General features: G+C 42.3%; 1 protein-coding gene and 1 long non-coding RNA gene across 4 annotated transcripts in view; one reads left to right on the forward strand and one right to left on the reverse strand.

Moving 5' to 3' along the window:
* The window catches only part of sntb1 (syntrophin, basic 1), a 36,086-nt gene extending 16,893 nt beyond the window's left edge, over positions 1–19,193 (reverse strand). The window contains exons 1-2 of one of the 2 annotated variants that reach the window (XM_052065755.1): positions 18,223–19,192; positions 2,671–2,935 (exon numbers count right to left, since the gene is read on the reverse strand). In XM_052065755.1, coding sequence (XP_051921715.1) covers positions 2,671–2,935; positions 18,223–18,706 — 749 coding nt within the window. In that variant the 5' untranslated portion in view covers positions 18,707–19,192. Of the gene's footprint in view, positions 1–2,670; positions 2,936–18,222 lie in introns of both variants that reach the window. The other variant, XM_052065756.1, reaches the window with a different exon arrangement.
* On the forward strand, positions 7,810–8,629 carry LOC127600901 (uncharacterized). 2 transcript variants are annotated; one of them, XR_007962435.1, is made up of 3 exons: positions 7,851–8,041; positions 8,124–8,197; positions 8,281–8,629. It is a non-coding gene; the product is annotated as an uncharacterized LOC127600901 (long non-coding RNA). The 2 variants fall into 2 exon arrangements; XR_007962434.1 differs by having other exon boundaries at positions 7,810–8,041; positions 8,124–8,629.
* Positions 19,194–21,260: the final 2,067 nt, after the last annotated feature.

Genomic DNA, 21,260 nt, shown 5'->3' on the forward strand with positions numbered 1-21,260 from the left:
ATTATCTCAAGAAGCGTAGGAGGTCAAAGGTATTTCCCAATATACAAGTGGTGATTAATGCAACCATAATACACAGCTTCATATATGTATGAAGCATAAAAATGTGGGATTGTTGAGTTAAAGTGAGAAAACCTGATTACGTCACACCCCCCAGCTATGCCAGTCCAACACGTATGTCAAGCACTAAACACCCTGCCGTGAAAGGAAACAAATCAAAACGAAACATTATGAAGATATTGTGCTTACAGCAACAATGACGAGCTGGAAGCAAACTGGGAGGAAATATTTAGTTTCATCCTCAACACTGCCCAGGATGAGTACAACCGCATTCCTTTTCTCGGGTGTTTACCACCAACTATTTCCAAACTCAATAGAGATCTGTCGAGGTGCTCCCGTGGGTGGTGGAGTGAAACTACTCGCTTGTGGTTTGCACAAACAGGCTTTCTTTCTTCCAACCCCCCCCCCCCCCCCCTCCACCACACACACACCTGACACAGGACACCTGGAAAATCCCGAGTGAATGTAATGCATCTGCAAGTCGGACACCACATGCACTGTACTGTATATCCACTCCAGGTGTTGTTACTTGAGGTTAAAAATAGATAGATATATAAATAATTCAGACCTGAGCGAAACTTCGGGTTTGAAAGTGATCTTTGTTACACTGAATTTAATGCTCTCAGATATACCTTCCAAAATTCACGAGGGCTCACTGTAATGGCTATTTAACGTCATGTGAAATGGGACCTACAAGAGCACAATGGGTTGCTGTCCTAGTTAATAGAAATAAATAATGGGGGAAGGGGAGAAAAGAGATGTATTTTTTTAATACTTAACTTTTGCACCTGCAACTACTGAAAATGACACTCAAGAAAAGACATTAAATCTTAGATCCACAAGGCTAAAAATAAGATTTCTATCACCAAGCCGTGACACGCAACTGCCCCCCCCCCAAAGTAAGAACTCATGAATACACCCTTGACACACAAGTGTAATTTAATGAAAAAGATCAGTTTCCTATTTTATAAAATCTGCGCAATCCCTGACTGTACAGTAAATAATCACACCACTACCATATCATAATACGAATAAGTGGATGTTGAAAACATACAGTGTGTCATTTTTTTTTTAATTGTGTGTTGACATATCTATTTTCTTTAGCCCATCTGTGCCTAACAGATTGCAGTCACTCCTGTGACAGTCACAATGAATTTGTGTCCTGCTGTTATAATAGACTTTGTCTGTCAATGTGTCCTTGTTTCATCAAACTGCAAAAGCAACAGCTCTGTTACTGGACAAATACCGTAGTCACGTTGGCGCACGAGATTACGAGTTGGGATATTGACCCCGAATTCTTGTATAAGATAGAGAGCGGTGAAGTGGAGAATCGTGCCAACCCAGTGAATGTTCAACCACTATTATGCTCTCAGATGGTGTAAGCCAAATGTGAGCATTGCTCAAGTACAGCTGAGAGTGTCATCAAGACTTCGTCGTGACATCTGGTGCAAACGTTTCACATCTTTTTCATGTATTTATGAAGAACATGAATACAGATGAGGTAATTTGTTAAGAAGCAAGTGAAGACATTAAAGAGACTCCAAAACAACAGCTGACCAACAATTAAATGACTGATTGAAAAGCGGTGTGTCACATTTAGATTCCTCTTGTTTTAAACCACAAGTCTCCTTCGTGCAGCATTTTGCAGCAATACTGAATGTTACACGCACCACAATCTGATGTCACAGTTCCTGCTACGAAATACTAACATGAGAATAGCTATGTACAGTATATGCATCTGACATATCACGGTCCTTAATGGGACGGATTGCAAAGGTGTCTTCAATGCCCGGTAAATTTCCATGGGAAGTTAGGGGAGAGGAATTTTTTAATTATTCCAATGTGGAAACTTTCCATCAAAATTGTAGGAATTTATCACCATTAACTGGGGATTGAGGGTAATTGAATAAGATTGATAATAATAATTTGATTTATATCGCACCTTTCAAGCAATTCAGCAAACAAATGAAATCACATATACATCCAGTATATTTTGGTGTCATGCCATGAAGTGCTTTGAAGGTAATTTAGAACATTTTCAAATGACTTCAGAATTGCACTAACGAGACAGAAGAGCTATGATATTGAGGGATAAAAGATTTTTTTTGTGTGCTACACATAGATCATTGTAAATAGATTGCTCGCTTTCTCCACATTGGTATTTTTATTTATTCTTTAACTTACTCGAGCAGCAGTGGATGCAAAACTTGCTTGTACCTCAATTGTTGGCTCGTAACAAAAAAATAAAATAAATTAATCAAATAAATCAATCTAAATTATGCTAAAACGCACAGCAGTATACTTAGGTTCCCTACGAAGAGCCAACCTTCAATTTGGTCAATGCTTGATTCATTCTCATTCTTATTTATGCTAATAAATTCCAGACAATGCTTGTGGAACATTTGCAACTGTAAAAACTCATAGAATGTTCTGGCCTCTATTAAGAAAGAAGGACATTTCGGGCTAAGACACCAAATATTGCATTTTCTTCCTGGTATGATAAGAGTCAGATGACCGACCTAGAGGAAGAGTTCATAACTGGGGGGAAAATGACATTCGGCACACGAGGCAAGAAATTCTACAAAGAGCAAAAAGGATAGATGAGTCAACTACCTGTTGTCTGGATCGGCTGTGGTCATGGCTCGGGTTACGTAACACATTTTAAGTGGAATGCATCTTCTGTTGCCCTGCAGGGACAGGGAGGGCTGAAGAGGAGGAGGGCTTCGAGGAGGAGGGCTTCGAGTCTCCGTGGAGGAAGAGGAGGTGATGACAGGAGTGCCGCCGAAACGCGGCGACTCAGGCGGGGGGGTTTCCCATCCGATCTCTGACACAGGTGAGCCCTTTTTGACGTACGGGGTAGCCTCTCGCATGTACTTGACTGGAAAGGGAAGAAACAGTGAGAATGTCAGCGTTCAACTGAAAACATGTGACTAAAGCGGTTAATTTGTTCATGACACAGTTTGTGGTTCCTTACAGGTTTCCAAGACAATAGCCGCGCTATTGTTTTACAATTTGGTAAATATACAGCATGTGAACTTTGAGTAGCTCCCTTATATGGTGTATATAGAGTAGTTACTGATCGTGAAAGTTTTTATATTTTGAAACAAAACGTCAGCTTTATTGATGAACGAACATCATGTCATTATTTCTAATATTTTCTCCTCAACGTTTGGAAAAGCTGTCTGGGAAATGCCAAAAATGAAAAGATTATTTCAAGCCATTACCTAATGAATTAGTCCAGTGGTTAGCACGTCGGCTTCACAGTGCAGAGGTACCGGGTTCGATTCCATGCTCCGGCCTCCCTGTGTGGAGTTTGCATGTTCTCCCCGGGCCTGCGTGGGTTTTCTCCGGGTGCTCCGGTTTCCTCCCACATTCCAAAAACATGCATGGCAGGCTGATTGGACGCTCTAAATTGTCCCTAGGTGTGAATGTGAGCGTGGGTGGTTGTTCGTCTCTGTGTGCCCTGCGATTGGCTGGCAACCGGTTCAGGGTGTCCCCCGCCTACTGCCCAAAGACGGCTGAGATAGGCTCCAGCACCCCCGCGACCCTGGTGAGGATTAAGCGGTTCAGAAAATGGATGGATGGATGGATACCTAATGAATGGCTTGAAATGAATGAATGAATGAATTCACAAATGTTTGCTCATCACATTTGGGTTCGTTCCTCATCCCCTGTTAATAGCAGGGGTTCACCATGCATTCCAACCAACCATACTGCCATCCAGCCATCCATCCATTTTCTTGTGGTTGCCCTTATCAGGACCATCGCAGCTGACTTGGGACAAGAGGCAAGTTACACATGGATTGGTCATCAACCGGTCGCAGAGCAGATACAGACAAACAATCAGTCACACTTACATCAACAGTTATGGACGATTTAGGGCAGGGGTCACCAACATGGTGTCCGTGGGCACCACGTTGCCCGCAAAGACCACAAGAGTAGCCAGCAGGCCTGCTCCAACAATAGTTAACCAGTGATGGGGCATTGTGACTTTCTTGGAATGTCGTGTAAGTGATCATTTGAAAATGTAAACAATGGGAGAGATTTATCGAAATAGAGCGGTGTATATTGCTAATTATGTTTCCCTATTATTGTGAGAAATTGTTAACATGAACAATGTTTTCACATGAATGAATATCATTCATTATTAATAACTAGAACTGTCACGCTCAAATATTTTTTTTACAATTGGCTATCCTATTGATATTCCATCATCACTGCATCTCTCTGTATCATATTTTTATAAAGTGTAGAGTTTACAGGTTGTCCAGTTTCCTTCCACAATCCAAAAACATGCAAGTTTGGTTGACTGAAGAAGGTAAAGTTGGCATATTCCACCTTTCATCCAAAGTCTGTAGAGGAATGCTCCAGCTCATTCAGGAGCCTCAACAAGGAATAATAATTATCGCAATGATGCTGCTCTCATGACCAAGATGCAAATTTCCCAATGAGTACATCTGTCAATAAAAATTAAGCCAATGGCAGTAAAGGCTCAACTCAGTTCTAACATGCAGGTAGGTGGGAGCAAAAGAGAAACATACTGTCAATCAAAGAACTGTCTCAAACATTCCATAGGAGTGTTGAAATAATTTAAAAATGAAAAAAAGAGGCTTGTTATAAGTTTTTAAATGAGAACAGTGGGCCATTCCATATAATGGCAAGTCGTACAGTATACTGCAGTACAAGGTTCTGCAAAGAAATCTATGCTCACTCTCAATTGACACTATCACAGAGCTATATGGAAGAGCAAACGACAGATCACACATGGAGAAAGCGACACAGACATGCAAATCTCAAGTACGGGCTCAATCTGTCGATAAAACACGTTTTGAGTCCTTGGTATGCTACGCTTGTTATGTTGAACAGAATATTCCACTGTACGCACTGTGTATAATTGGCAGATGGCCGGTGGCATTTGGGATTCAGCGTACAAAGTATTCTCAAGAGAGGCATGGTGAAACGGTGACGAGCCTACCCGCCAACCTGTGAACAAGAACAGACAAGCTTTGACGAATGGAACTGGGGCTTTAAGCGACTGTCCTCAACGGCCCTCCGAAGACCGTGTTTGCAAAACGAGAATAACCCACTGAGTCACATCGGCGATGTCAGATTAAAGAGCCAAATAAGGGCTGACGATTTGTTCTACCGCATGGTGACAAAGAACATGCAAAGACGATACATGATAACGACCTCCGGTAATCTGCTCCAGCCGGGACGTGACAACCGTGTCTCGCCTGTGTCTTTATTCATGATCAACAATGTTCGGCTAAGAAAAAAAAAAGGATAATTCTCTGTGCTGAGTCCAAAATGTACAGTGCGAATCCAGCCCAGTTTGCTGCGGTCCCAAATATGACAAAAATATCTTTTTTTTTTTAATCTACAGATGGATCTGACATAATCTCATAGACACAAAAAGAGCTTCATTGGGAACGATGGTTACAAAGTGCATGTGTGTGTGTGTGTGCATACTCCCACGGGTCCCGTTTCTGTAAGAGCACCAACTATGCGTAAGACCCTATAAATGGCGAGCAGCGAGAAGGAAATACAGCGCAACCTTACAACCTTGGGTGATTAAAGCAAGTTTAGTATAACGTTTAGATTTCAAAACTAATCAACCAATTACGATCAGGTATATATTGGTAAAACTATAGCCATCATACAGTATGTCCGTCATAAACTGTACAGGCAATGTTTAAAGTAACATTTTAACAATAACAGCAAGTCAAATGAAAGATGTTGACTCTTCTAATTAGGTCATGGAAAGGCCCTCTTGGAATTTCTGCTTTAATATTATTCATCTTCCCGCAAATTAATTGCCTTTTGGTGGGCTTCAAAGTGGCCAAAAACCTTTTGGGGGGATGCAAATGTATCTAGGTCAAAAGTTATTGAAGAATTTTAGGAGTACTAACATAATGCCTAAAAGGTCATTGATGATTTCAACTGGGAATTTTGAGAACAATTTGGCATCGACATCAACAATGCTGTGTGGCCTGGTCATCATAAGACAATGCATTGAAAAGACTGAAGGACCCATACCCGAAATGTGACAGGAAGTCGGCCGTGTGCAAATTCCAGGGCTTGCACATTGACTACAAAGGAAGCAGATTGCCCCAATGAACTTGGGTTGGGCAACACCCCATTGCAAAGGTTTTTGCCCACGCTATCTATTGTGCTTGGAACATGTCCTCGAATTTCAATGATTTGTCATGGAGACACACTGAAAAGCAGTGACGCACACTTTTAAAGACTCTTATCTTATTTTCATTTTTAACATTCACTTCAAATAAACCCTTATGTACACAACGTGCAGTAAAAACATTAAAACATGCTTTTAGAAACAACATTTCCGCTCTGTCATCCAACTGACGAGCGGCATTCATTGTCAACTCTTGACCTTGAAACACTTGGAAGAGTGATTGGAAACCAGGAGGTGTTTTTTTTTTTATCGTCCCGTTCCTTTTCTTCTCTTAAGTACTGTCCTGATTTCAGACAATGCCACCAAACAAACACACACAGTTGATGCTTTTATGCTGCCTTAAATAAAGTCTCGTGAGGTCATCACGTATTGTGCCAGGTTGATAAGATGTAAATAGAGGTTCAACATTTGTATGACATTTCCAGCAGGTTTTTCCATAAAATGATGTTCTTGCTCCAATTTTGACCAGCTTTCCACCTGCGTCTGCGCAAATAGACTCTGCCAAATTGTTTCTCTTGTAACTACTATGCATCTCATTTCGAGGTCACTGTTACAATTCTCCTGATGAATGACAACCTACCACCGGCGACCAGCTGCACGGCCCCCCCATTAAAAACCCCATTCGCTCGTCAAAAAAAACACTTCGCTTGTTAAACTCTCCTCAACCCCATCCGATTACACATTTGTAAATACGACAGTTGATTTCCTCAGGAGCTGTGTTGACAGTATCGCCGGTTGTGCAATGACTAGAGTCTCATTAAATTGTTTTCTTGCCACTTGATTTTTTTTTTTTTTTTGCTATGCTCACCCGAGGTTGAGGGGGGGGGGCGCTTTCCATATGCTCTGAATGGGACTCTTAATTGGTGAGTAAATGTAGCGGATAAAGTACGAGAAACTTCTTCTCATTAGGCCTGTGACGAGTAAGGTAGGAGTTGAAAGGAGAACAGACTTGAGTCAGAAAAGTAAGTAAAAGGCTCCTGTGATTGCAGAATGAAAGCTTCCTTGTAGGCCCTGATGAGCTGGATATATTTAGAGCAGTACAACACCTTCACGAGACTCTCACGGCAACCTTTTTAGGATACTCGCCCAAATTCAAGGAATGTTACGTCTGATTCTGAACGAGATGCAACTTCACCTTCACCTTTAACAAAAACAGAATGAAAGCTGGCGACTGCATTGTGCCTCTTGACTTGAACAACACACACGCACACACACAAGCACACAAACCAAGAGGGAATGAATAATGACGTGCTATTTCTATGAAGGAAATGCATCTTGGAGTGCAGGAAGGAGGAACTAAAGGAGCTTAAGGACTTAAGAACCACTATATTGGCAGCGACAATGACTACCATGACTATAAAGTCTCTGATGCCGATAAATAAATAAAATAAAATAAACTGAAGTTGGAAAAAAGATGGAGAAGACAAACTCCAATCAGATTTGGTGACCGAAGAATCTACCAACGTATGCCACATTGGTAGTTCCTTCTATTGGTTAAAAATGAGCCAAAATAAAAATCGTTATTATCATGAGAGAAAAAGACCATGCTTATGTAACCAAGTGAACCTTACTTAGATGCCTGTAGTGAAGGTTTCCTTGTTTAACAAATGTAGCACTGTCACTTAAAGAGCAACACTAGATCAAAACACGCGGGAACATATGCAGCGTGTGCGAATCAGACCAGTAAGGGTGACGTGCACGTGAAGGAGGGTCGTCGCTGAACTGTGCCCACTGCTTGTCCCAACTTGATACACCCATGATCGTCATCGTAACCCTGGCGATATTTAGGTAATTGGTAACTAGTTTACCATTATGCATGTTAGGTGTTAATTTTGGACAGATGATTAATTAGTTGAATTAGTTTTTGTAGAGCACAATATCTGGAGTGGTTTGGTTTGGAGTTTGAAATCTACCACTAGTGAGTCGTGTGAACAGCTGTACAGCGTAGGTGTTCGCAATGTTATAAGATGTAAATATGTTTTTTTTTTTACTGTGAAATTATATGAACTGTGTTATCTGTTCTTTAGAGGGGAGATCATTTGTGTTTGTCCACGTGCTTTGTACACACCCAACACACCGGAACATATCGAGTAAGTGTGGCTGCATCTCAAAACATTGGGTTGTAATGATTATTTGTTCTGCACTAAGAAGTATTGTGGCTTGGAAATAATGTATTTTTATTTCTGTTTCCCTATTAAGCAAGCCACTGCTGTTGTCTATTGTGGCGTAATTGTCTTTAATCTGTTGAATGATTTTCTTTGATCTCTTAGATCCCTTTTCAAACTCGTTTAAAATTCAGTTTACATCTCAGACTTTCATCTTAAAGCTGTACAATTTCTCATTGTTCAGTCGGGAATAAAGCCCTCATAAAAATTATTTTGTGTCCAGCCTAGTCCTTCCAGACACTCAGCTACACTTATTTTAACTGAGTCTGAAGTGTTTGGCAGTGTGTTGCCTCCAAAGGATTACACACAGAATCCAAGCGCTTCCAAGTGGATCTCCCCAAGGAGGCCGACTTGAACAGCTGTCACTGAACCTCTCAAGTCATTCAAACAACATAAACAGACCAACAAAGAGGGTGTCATGTGAAAAGATCCCTCAGCTCAGACAAAGACCAAAAGAAGTCATCTCATATCCTCCCTGAAATCCGCGTATGTTTAGCTTGCACAAGCACTGCGGAAAACTGTCCTGCGTCGTAAGTTCATTGAACCGCTGTGCGAAGGCCTGAGGAATAAGCAAGAGGAATACAATGGTTGTATTTCCATCGGCAACAACCTAACTCACCGTACATTTCCCCCGAACCACAATCGCAGCGCTGATTCTCTCAGTGAGCTGCTGACCAGTGAACATCAACACATCACAACAACAACACAAAGATGCCAGTGGGCTTGATGTGTCAGCGACGTTATGAGCAGTCCACTGGATTTGGCTTCACTTTTTCCCCCTTCAAGTATTTATTCCGCTGAAGTATGTAGGCCTTTGGATAAGAATGAATCCTCCAGTTTTGTAACGATCATTAAAAGAAAATTGGGTCAACTCGCAAAAGACGGAGGAACAATAATTACACCTGGAGGCGACAGATGTTTTTCCTATTCCTCTCACAAAGCTTGGAGGAAGCATCTCTGCTTTTGTTTTGTTTTGTGTAAGTGTCCTGTATACAAAGCAGTAGAATGAAAAATTGCATTGCGTATCTTCAGCACAACAACACTGTTGTCATTAATAGCGATATCATCCATTCTAAGTCAGCGTGTGATGATGAACAGATGATGGCTTTGTCACTGGCTCTCACGAGCCAGCACACGCACCCACGTACATACACACACACGTACTCTCTGACTGGAACGTCGGTCTAGACCAGGGGTGGGCAATTATTTTTTTGCATAGGGCCACATGAGAACCAGAAAATATTATGGAGGGCCGGATCAAAAGGGTGAACTAAATTCGACATAATATTAATTGGATTTCTTTATTTAAAAAGCAGTATATTTTGGCACGTTTTTCAGACTTTAAGAGTACATTATTCTGTCGTGTCGAACGGGATTTGCTTGACTTGGCGCTACTGCGGGCTTCCGTATCGTCTCCCCCTTCCTCCCTATGCTCTGCAACTTCAACTAACTGTGCCACCTGGCGTTGAAATGCCTGTCATTACAAGTCCAAATGAAATGAATGCAGTCGTTGACATCGAACCATAATTGTGTACCAACCTTCGGCGGGCCGGATTAAAAAGACCAAGGGGTCGGATTTGGCCCGCGGGCCGTAGTTTGCCCACCCCTGGTCTAGACTACAGTGGCCATGACTGAATACAACGATGGGCACACACACTAACACTGCCTCATCGCAGTTGTCAGGTAATGACAGGCTTGGATTGCTGGGTGGCGAAATAAAACAGCTTGGAGGCCACTGACTCATATTCTTCCAGCTCAAGCAGGGCAGAGAGTTTGATTGCAGTCCTTTTTTTAGTCTGCGTTCATGCGCAGACGGTGACGTGTGCAACATTATGGGAAACATACAGCTTTAAAATCGCAAAAAAAAAAAAAAAAAAAACCTCTCGAGTTCGAAACATCGATGTTCAACATCTTGTGAGTCACCAACAAAATGGAAGCATTTTGAGCATTTGTTTTAAAGTCTTTGTTTCCACAGGTAAGGGAATTCAGTGCCGCACATATTCTCCTATTGCCGCTAAAGTCATTTTCGTATGAGCCTGGCTCGCATACTTTTAAGTTGTAGTGACACTTCCATCCAGACTTCTGAGACATCAACCGCCGCATGAACCTGAAATTCGTGCGCAACCACCAAAGACACATGATTCAATGAAGTCTCAAGGAGGTCCAAATTTCCGATTGTGGGGTTTTCATGAGACGCGTTGAATTCCATAGAGAGCTGTTTGGAAAATGTGTCACACTTTAAATGTGACATTAACTTGTGGGGCCCTATTTTTATACCCAGAAGAGTCTAGTGCAAAGTGCACTCTATGTGCATGGGTAGAGTTGTCCTGGTCGTATTGTCCTAGACCTGTACAGTTGGAAGACAGCGTAAGATGAAAATGACAATAATTCGTTCAATTACTTGATTTCTACAGCAGTTCAGAGGGTTCGATGCCTTCTGTCGTCATACTTATAAATGATGACTTCAACCACACATGTCCATGATGCCCAGAATTTGACTGTGCCTTGTTTAAATACACCAAAAGCGCATAACATCATATGCCACACCTAAGACCTGGTTTTAGGTCTAAAATGTAGTCTATTTGTGGTCACCAAATTGCCAGATATTCCAGGAGTGTGCAATCAAATACGCTGCAACACCTAGCGTGGTCGACCACAATCATAAACTTGCTAAACTAGACTTGCCCAGGCATGAAAATGAAGATGTGCCAGATTTTACACCAAGTGCAGTGTACTTTTTGTCACCAAATTGTCCGGTTGTGCACGGGGTGTGCCCTGAGCGCACCAGCGACACCCACTGGAGTGCTCAGCGAGGCGCAACATGCTCCCGAACATGGTAAACTAGACTTGCCCTGGCATGAAAATGAAGCCGCACTTCATTTTACACTATGCGGCACAGGGGCCTCTCGATGAAAATGGGGCCTACGTTGGGGATCTGGAAGAGGCGACTTTGAATGGGCATGTATTTTTTTGCATTCACATTTCTTGTACATCAAGTACAAGTAATTTAAGAAAACCATGCCCATGACGGAACACATGGAAGCAGTGCAAAGAGAATGAGAGTTGATCATGTTGCCAGGCAACAAAATGCTTGAATGCCTCACACACAATGGAACACAAAAAAATCTGAAAAGATCACGGCTCATTCTTACGTTGACTGTTGTATGTGATCGACGCTTCAAGTCTGAGCCCAGCATGTGAAAATGCTCCCCACAGGTGAAAAAAAAAGCCACTATGAGACTATAGTAACGTAGTAGGGACGCATGCTATAAACAGCCGTTGGGCAGTCGGTGAGTGTATCATATATGGACCAGGTGAACGCAGCAGCAGTATGAGCAGACTGCAGAGTGGTCACCTTCCCGATCTGCGGAAATGGCAGCACACAATTGGCCAAGTGGAAGACTCCATCTGCCGAATGTGTTGACTGGGGGTTAGAGACAGCAGAAAATATATTGCCGGATTGTTCTGACATACAACCAACAGCACGAGTAAACCTGACGACGCTGGAGCAAATTGCGAGAGAACCCAAACTAGTGTACAAAGTTTGGGAGAGATGGTACAAGAAAGCTGCAGCAAAGTATCGGTAATTAACCTCAACAAACCCAGATGGAAGATTGCTCAACAACAACAGCAGCAGCAGCGCATCTTTTCTGACTGAAGAACACGTAAGAATATGCACGTATTGGAACAGCTCCGGACCAACTCATGGAACGACTGTGTCTGACTCAGAATTTTTGCTGTTGTTGTCCAACTAGCATGCTGAAGTTGTTTTAATACAGTGAAACTCTTCTACAGTGAAATCGTGTTTGCAGCAAGAATTTTTTTCACAACAGGTGGTTTTTCACTGTGGCAAATTTGATCTCAGAAGCAAACACTCTCACACACACACACACACACACACACACACACACACACACACACACACACACACACACACAAATGTGTATACGCACACACAAACGTACAGTATGTGCGCTCTTTATTTTTATTCCAAGAGTGCATAAGTATGAGCATACACTTATTTGACACTTCATATAGTCAATGAAGAAAGAAAAAAAGGGCAAGAAATTGCAAAATTTACGATCAGCATTCACTTTCACTGACATCAATTTCTTGTATGTCTTTTATTTTGCTTCCTCCAGCTTTCATTTTGATCACTTTTACCCTCTCTTCCAGCGTCAGTGCTCTTGTCTTAACTGCTTGACATCCAAAGGTCCTTTTGTAGCCATTTTAGCAATGCAACGTTCTTGCTGCGTCTGGAACTAACAATAACAAACACTTATTGTACTACTGCGCATGTGTAAACCAGTGTGGTGTTTGCTGTTGCTGTTTCCGAACAAAGCAGTTGAGGTCGCTGTTGGATTAGACTTCGTTGTCGTGAATCTCGTCGCGAGGCAAGAGCAGAGAAAATGATTTCGTATAATGCAACAAGGGGATTTTTCGTTGTATGGGGGGCAGGAGAGTGTTAATGCATGAAGATCTTATCACACTAAGGGGTATTTTCGCCCATGTAGGTTTTATTGTAGAGGAGTTTCACTGTAGTGTGAAGAAATGTCCAACGAGTTGCCTGTTGCCGTCCACTAACAGTCTGTAACTACATGCTAATAGCGGACTAGGGAATGTTTTTTCAGTAGCTTCCATATACAGACTAAGTAGAAGGAAAATGTTACTGGCAAGACAGATGTTCTACTAGTGCACCCTAGTTGTATTACTAGTGAGGTGGACATACTGCTAAAGGACCTGAAGATGGGGTATCAAAGGAAAGAGAATAATTACTCAAAGAGCTTTCTATAAGCAGTCTACCTGACAAGATTTCAGGGAATGGAGCATCAAAAGAATGACTAAGTGCTTTTCTCAAACTATGCGTCAACACTTATTATAGGTCCAAAGTGGCCCTGCATCAAATGAGGGTTGTGAAAAGATCGTGACAAGAGAAGACCAAAAATAAATGTGGTGTTTTATTGATCTTTTGTACAATCAAAAGAAAATTAAGGGTTAAAATGATGCGTGAGGCGCAGCATGGTGGTTAGCCTGTCTGCCATACCGTTGTCAGAATCTGGGTTGAAATATCGGTTGCTTCTTTCCGGTGTGAAGTTTACATGTTCTCTTCGTGCTTGCATGCATTCCAAAAACATACATGTTAGGTTCAGTGGATACACCAAAATTCCTTTGATGTGTGAATGGTTGTCTGTATGTACCCAAGCAGTCTAATGCCCTTTCCGTCGCTTTATGTGGCCCCCTAAATTATACTTTGTCTTCCTAGTGTTTCCAGCTATGTGTTAATAGATTTTGGAAGAAAATCTGAAACCCATTTGGAATTTGTCTTCAATTTTAAGAAACATTCCAAATCCCCTTCTTAACATGATCACCCCCGATTTCAAATTCCTTTTGTTGTTCCTTTGTTCAGCGGAGAGATCGGTGCTGTTGAACGGTCTGCGGCTGGATGGATGGAGGTCTTGAGGAGCCGACGATGAGAAGAAAGGAGCGTTGGCGCGGAGTGCCGATGCGGATTTGGAGCTGGGAGTCGCGGCTTGGAGTTTGAAGCGGATTACGTGGGACAGGAGAAGTGAACTAATCTCTTTTCGTCAATGGATGCTACAGCTTTGTGTTTGCTTTCAAAACTTAGCTTGTAGCAGACGTGTGCACATTTTCAGCATGACGTCTCTGATCCCCTGGAGAAAGGACACTTTGATCCTCTCCTCTTTCATCTAGAACTGCTTCAGACAACAAAGTGGATGCAGAAAAGTGGTGAAGATTGCACGACTATCTGTCCTATGTGTTGTGTTGTGTTATTTTTGTTATTTTGACTTCAAAATGGCGCCGCGAGAGTGGCTGCCTTTCCAGCAGCTCCTATATTTTGTTGTTCTACTTCTTACTTTCATAACTTTGCTGCTGTGAATTGGGAATTTCTCCATTGTGAGACTAATAAAGGTTGTCTTATCTTATCTTATTAGCAATGAATTGCTCGGGTAATTATGTACGCTGTTGGCCAGATACCGCTATGTCCAAATGTGGTAAATTTCAGATTTTTTCACTTAATCAATACTGTTGGTCTGTAACCATGTCATCTGTTATTTTTACACATTGTTAACCAATTTAAATACTGTAGTTGTAAAAAGCTGGAGAATAAATCTATTAACGGCCTTGAAATTTGAACTGGGACGGATCATAAAACTGTCTCTTCCTCACTTATCGGGGAACGTGCAGCATTACATCGCTTCAGGATTGAAATTCTCGATGTCTTTTAGACAATGCCGTGTGAAAATAATTAAGGTTGTATATATTTTTCGTGCCTGTTTTGTGAAAAACTGGATAGCTGTAATGCTTAGGTGCAGAAGAGAGAGCGTCAGTCAAAGAGGAAAAAAAAAATTCCACTTAATAACATACACTGTTTTCGGAGCTCATTGTTTGACGTCTTGTAACACTAATCCGAGAAGTCTGAAAATGAAATTGGGAAGATAATGCGAGTCGTATGCTTTTTGTGAAGGAGCCTTTTTGTGCTGTCAGGATAGCAAAATAAGGTATATAATAGCAGTATGAATAAGCAGCACACTTGAGCATCCCAAGCCAGATGATGTTTTGAGGTTTTTCTTTCGAGAACCAAGAATTCCACTTGACAGCAACGATATGAAATTTTCAGATTCATATGATTTTTTACAGCCATAACAGCTCTCTGAGGGCACCCTGCTTTGAAAATGACTTTGAGACCTCTGCTTTATAAATTCGCAACATTTCACCTTCAAGAAATGAAAATGCCTCCTGTCATCCCCAAAGTGTTTGATGGAGGTGAGATTACGATGATCCCCTCGGGCAGGGGTGTCATACTCATTTTTGTCGCGGGGCACATTGTAGTTACGGTTTCACTTGGAGGGCCGTTATGAATTTTGGCAAACCATATAAATGTTTAATCACCTCCACATATTACACACACAGCGCACAACAAATTGATGGACAACTAGTGTTAAAATCAGAAGTCAAGAATAATGACTGTTATTGTGGATTACATATGATAATTTGAAATTTTGGTTCAGACTTTAGCAAGCATCATGGAACTTGAATTGCTTTCGCGGGTCACATAAAATGATGTGGCGGGCCAGATCTGGCCCCCAGGCTTTGACTTTGACACCTGAGCTCTAGAGGCCAGTCATCCAAACTTGCCGTTATAGACCTTAACGCATAGGGCATAGGTAGAAGGACCTTTTCAAAAACATTTTTTGCTGAAGCTAAACCATGAGGTGTGTCCGCAAACATTTGTCCTTATGGTGTGCATCATATTTCCTACGGAAAAGTTTGCTGACACAATCTTCTTGAGCACAATACACAGACAAAAAATGTCTCTTTGAGCTAACTTTTGCTTCGATTTACATTTCATTTATGTACACAAGCATCTCCGCGGAAGCGTTCACCTGCGTATATTTAGCACTGACTGCTTCTGACTCATTAAGTAAATGCAGAGAAGACACGTCTCACCTCTCCAATTAATTTCTTCTTGATCTCTCTCTCTCTCTCTCTCTCTCTGTCTCTCTCGTCCTAACCGCTTCTCTCCAGTTTCAGAAAGCGACTTACAGTAAGGACTAAAGGGAACTCTGGGAATATCACAGATCACATGTTTCACTGGGAATGAAACATACACGCTTGGGTAGATGGGTGGATGCCTTCCAGGTTCACAGAGATCCATTACTGACTGTACATCCACTGCTTTTCCCAAATGAGTGCACTATAACCTCCCGGCACTCGTGTACCCTAAAGTTTACCTCCGCGTCTTTGCTTCACTCTCTTCGCCTCCCTTATTAGCTGTCCTGCAGCTTTTCTCTCCCTCGCCACATTTCTCCATTAAAATCGCAATTCTACTCCACGCTTCCCCTGCTCGGTTCCCTCTGCCTATTTTTCTCATCAATTCTGCATTTCCCCTCTGCAGTGTGTTCCCCTTGTTCCCCTAGGAAGGATCATCACCGTGTGTATATTGGACGTGCGCTACTGAGTGAGTGAGGGAGAAACTCGTCATTCAAGAGTCCTCATGGGAACAGGAATAAACTCAGAAGTGGGCACTTACATGATACATTTTCCTCTGTGTGTGTGTATGTGTGTGTATGTGTGCAAAATGCTGTTCAGTTTTCAGAGTAATCTTCTATCAGCCCAATTTTCATCTTCTAAATGCAACTGTTTATGTTGGTAAACTTGTGTGTGTGTGTGTGTGTGTGTGTGTGTGTGTGTGTGTGTGTGTGTGTGTGTGTGTGTGTGTGTGTGTGTGTGTGTGTGTGTGTGTGTGATATTCCCATGATGAGTTAGCCAGAGGAAAAACATTTTCAACAGCCAATTTCGACAACCGACAAACATTTATTATGATTATAACATAGATTTTATTTTTTGTTTTTGCCATGCTGAACTTGTTCGCTAAATATTGATAATGTATTAGCACAGTTGGTGTTTCATTGCATCCTTATATAGTATTGCTATTTTAATTTTTAATTCCTAAAACTAAAGTCCTCTTTCAAAACAAACTTGAAATAAAGTTTTAAACATGATCAAATCAGCCATCTGATTGATTAATGCGGTTGGTCGTCTATGTGTGCCCTGCGATTGGGTGTGTTCGGGGTGGACCCCGCCTACTGCCCGAAGACGGCTGGGATAGGGTCCAGCACGGCCCGTGACCCTAGTGAGGATAAGCGGATTGAAAAATGGATGAATGGATGACATCTCATAGCCAGAACCTCAACTGCATCGAGTTTGTTTACAGATTTGACACGTGGCTATAGCACATTTCTATGCAATTCTTTTCATTCTTCTTATGTGTGGTAAATGTAATAATCTCCCAACCACATGACTGTGTTTATCATTTACAGAGCTTGTTTTTAAAAAATTGCGGCACACCTTTGCGGACCAAATAAAGTGATGTGGTTGTGACTTGTCACCTGTTCTCTAAAGCCAGTGGCGAACCACACATTTGGTACATGAACCCCATTTGATATTTACCCGACTTCATCCACTTTTTATTACTACCACTAACACATTGTGCACTAACTCGTGCTCACTTCTCAAAACCGTACCTGCTGCCTGGCAGTCAAAGACAATCTGTTCCTGGGTCCAGTCTGTGTTCAACTGTCCGAGTGAGCATCTCTGACACGTTGCAGCAATAGAAATTAGCAATACTATATAGGATGCAATGAAACACCAACTGTGCTAATACATTATCAATATTTAGCGAACAAGTTCAGCATGGCAAAAACAAAAAATAAAATCTATGTTATAATCATAATAAATGTTTGTCGGTTGTCGAAATTGGCTGTTGAAAATGTTTTTCCTCTAGCTAACTCATCATGGAAAAATGATAAAGTCAACAAGGGTGCCAGGGGGGCGTATTTGAAATCTGATTGGTTCAAGAAACAGTTAAATTGAAATTACATCAACCAACACTACTGATTCTGGAGGCCGAGGCAGATTAGAATGGCATTGTAGTATGGAGTGCTGAAATCTGATAGGACAAAAAAAACCAAACAAACAAACTACAGTCTGCATGTTGCTAGTGAAAACGGCAGAGCCAAGAGAAATGCTTCAAAATGTAAAGAATATAATATTCTGAATAAAAGGATCAAATTCATGGGTCATAAATGGAATTTAGGTAGAAAAGTAGGCAGGGTATTGTTTGGTGGTCCTGACAGCACACCACTGCCTACAAATGCAAGTAGAATGCGCCCACAGGGACTACCATGCCAGTAATATCTTCCGTCTTCGACAACTGTGATTATTGTGGTCGAAATTCGCCACGTTGGGTGCGCCCATCACCACGACGATGCTGCCGCTTACCTTCCAGGGTCACATCCTTGCCTGCCCGTTTGAGCGCCTGCACCGCCTCGTCGTGGCTCGCGTCCCTCAGGTTAACCCCGTTCACGGACAGGATGGCGTCCCCAACGTACAGAGCCTGCGTCTCGTCCGCAGCCAACCCCTTGAAGATCTTGCTGATCAGGATGGGCATCTTATTCTCCCTGCCGCCTTTAATGCTGATCCCCAGTCCGCCGACGTCCTGCTTGGTCACCTTAACGCACCGCTTCTTGTTGGCGATGGTCTCCGGCACGGGTTTGAGCTGGTCCGGCAGCCTCGGACCGTTGTTCGAGTTGTTGTTGTCGAGGTAGGATCCATTGGTGACGACTCCGTTGGAGTTGACGGCGTCGTCCTCGCAGCTCAACGTGAGCGCCTCCTCGTTTAAGTGCACCCAAACTTTGTGCCAGCGAGCCCGCACCAAAACCTCCACAAATCCACTTTCCTGCACGCTCGCTGCAACTACGGCCATGTTTGAAGCATGTCTTCGGCGCACGTCCCGCTTGCTCCCGAGCTGCCGGACTTTGACCCACACAACTTTTCTCCACGCGACTCTGTGCGAGCAGCACGTATTTTAGCGCCGCACTCGGCCACAGGTTGTGTGCGCGTGTGCGTGTTTTGGGTGGAGTTTGCTCCCGGCTATCGAGCGATCATACCTGCGGAACCACCGCGTGCACGACGTTGCCAACATTTGGACACTCGCATGAAGCTACGCGAGAATGAAGAACCCCCAAATGTGCACTTCCTCATTTGCGCCGTCCAAAATTGTAATTGTGGCGGCACATAGCATATCACGGCATTATCTAAAGTCGTACACTAGATTTGGCGTTTTCAATCAACCGTGATTTGATCATGTCAAATTGTTGATAGTATTTGGTGTTAAACGGCAATAAGAGGAATCGAAATCCACAATCCTTTGCTGGCTGTACGTTGTGTGCGTGTGCGTGCACGGATGGAGGCGTGGGGTCGGTTGCGCGCCTCCAGGAATGCGATTGTTCCGGTTTTTTGACATTTCGAAACAAAGAAAGAAAGACAGAAAGGAAGAAAGATCTTTTTTAATCATCATCATCGTAATCATAATAATAATGAAAATAAGATTATTTGCACTGGATGCACACATGCTGTTCAACAGCACAATAGCATGTGTGGAGAAACTTCCCCCCCCAAAAAAACTGTTAGATGAGTGATGTTGCTCTGACACCTACTGGTGTGATGGAACACTTACTTTTACGACATTAAGCGTGTGCTGTAGGATATATCGTCACTTTCTTTTTATAATGCCTTAAATATCTCATGATGCTGGCCACCTCTGCTCAAATCCGCTGCATATTTTGTTGAAGGGATCATTCTGTTATCCTCTGAAATTGTTCATAAATATCACAAAGAAATCACAATTTGGTTGTGTTTTTCGTGTTTTCTGGAAGAAAAAAAGGTGTGGACGTGGGGGACTTTAAAGTTTTCAATTCAAACAAAGCCGGGATTTGGTTGGTTGAATCCGATGAACAGTCAAACTGTAGTCAATTACTGCACAAAACTGCACAGACAAGTCTGGGGGGCAGTTTCTCCCCCCCCCCCCCCCCCCCCCAAATAAAAGTCCTTCATTAGAAGTGAAACAAGCAAAGATGGGATGTGGTTGAATTGAAGAAAGAGAGAAATTTTCACAGGATATTTGCGTTAATGAGGTGTAGTGTAGCAGCTCAGCTTTAAAAAAACTTTTATATGGAAATGATCATTCTTTGTTGTGGTAATGACCTTCAAAACATAAAAAAATAACAAGGAGAAAAAAGGTGGTCTTAACAACATTATGTAGTGGTTGATAATGAATTGCTATTTGAATCTGGGAACTACTGCAGGAACTGGTTTACTCTACTCAACTGTATTTATAGAGCACTTTAAAACAACCACCGCTGTACGCAAAGTGCTGGACATGGAGCAAAAATAATTCATATAACAAACAATAAAACAATAAATGAATAAAGACAGTAGGAACCACAAAAACAGTCAAACTAAAAATCAAGTCTGAGTCATGCGGAGTCAAAAGCCAAAGAATAAAAATGAGTTTTAAGATGAGCTTTGAAGATGGGCAGTCAGGGAGCTTGCCGAAGGTTCAGTGGGTCCATCCAAAGAGATGGACCAGCAACGGAAAAGGCTCGATAGCCAATGAGTCTCCGCTTAGTTCTTGGTACCTCTAATAGCGTCTGGATCTGAGGCACCGGCAGGTGCGTCAGGGTGGAGGAGCTCAAAGCGGTAGGTAGGGTGAGAGGTAGGCTTTTTAAAGATTTGAAAACAAATAATAGGATATTGACAAGATCACTAAAATGCATAGGGAGCCAGTGAAGGGATGCCAGAGTAGGAGTTATGTGCTCCTTCTTACGAGTTGCAGTCAATAGGTGAGCAGCATTCTGGACCAACTGGAGACGCTTACTGGAGGATTGGCTAACTCCAAAGTAAAGTGCGTTACAGTAATCCAACTGGGATGTGATGAAGGCATGAATTACTGTTTCAAAGTGCTCTCGAGAAAGGAGAAGCTTTACTTTAACCAGCTGCCGAAGATGAAAAAAAGCTAGATTTAATAACGGCAGCAATTTAAACCAGTTTAAGATTATGAGGCAGGGGGCCCAATTCTGCAGAATGGGATGTACAATGGACTGGGACCAAACACCATCCCTTCTGTCTTCTTTTCATTGAAATTCAAGACATTTTTCTTGATTTTCTCCAGACAGGATAAAAGTGGACTCCATTTTTTTGCTCAGCGGGACATAGATGTGACAAGTCATCCGCGTAGCAGTGGAAGGCATACCGTGTTTAATGAAACATTAGCGTCCACTGCTGGAAAGAGAAGAAAATGCAAGCAGAAATGAAAGGTACTCCAGTTTGATCCTTGTTATTATAGAGTATTTAGACCAGCGGTGCCCATTAGGTAGATCCTGATCTACCGGTAGATCTAAGACAGGTCTCAAGTAGATCCGAGGAGTTTCGAGGAGAAAAAAAACAACCATCCATTTGTGTGTCTTTGTATATGTTAA

Source organism: Hippocampus zosterae, chromosome 5 (genome assembly GCF_025434085.1).
Source record: "Hippocampus zosterae strain Florida chromosome 5, ASM2543408v3, whole genome shotgun sequence".
Taxonomy (NCBI): domain Eukaryota; kingdom Metazoa; phylum Chordata; class Actinopteri; order Syngnathiformes; family Syngnathidae; genus Hippocampus; species Hippocampus zosterae.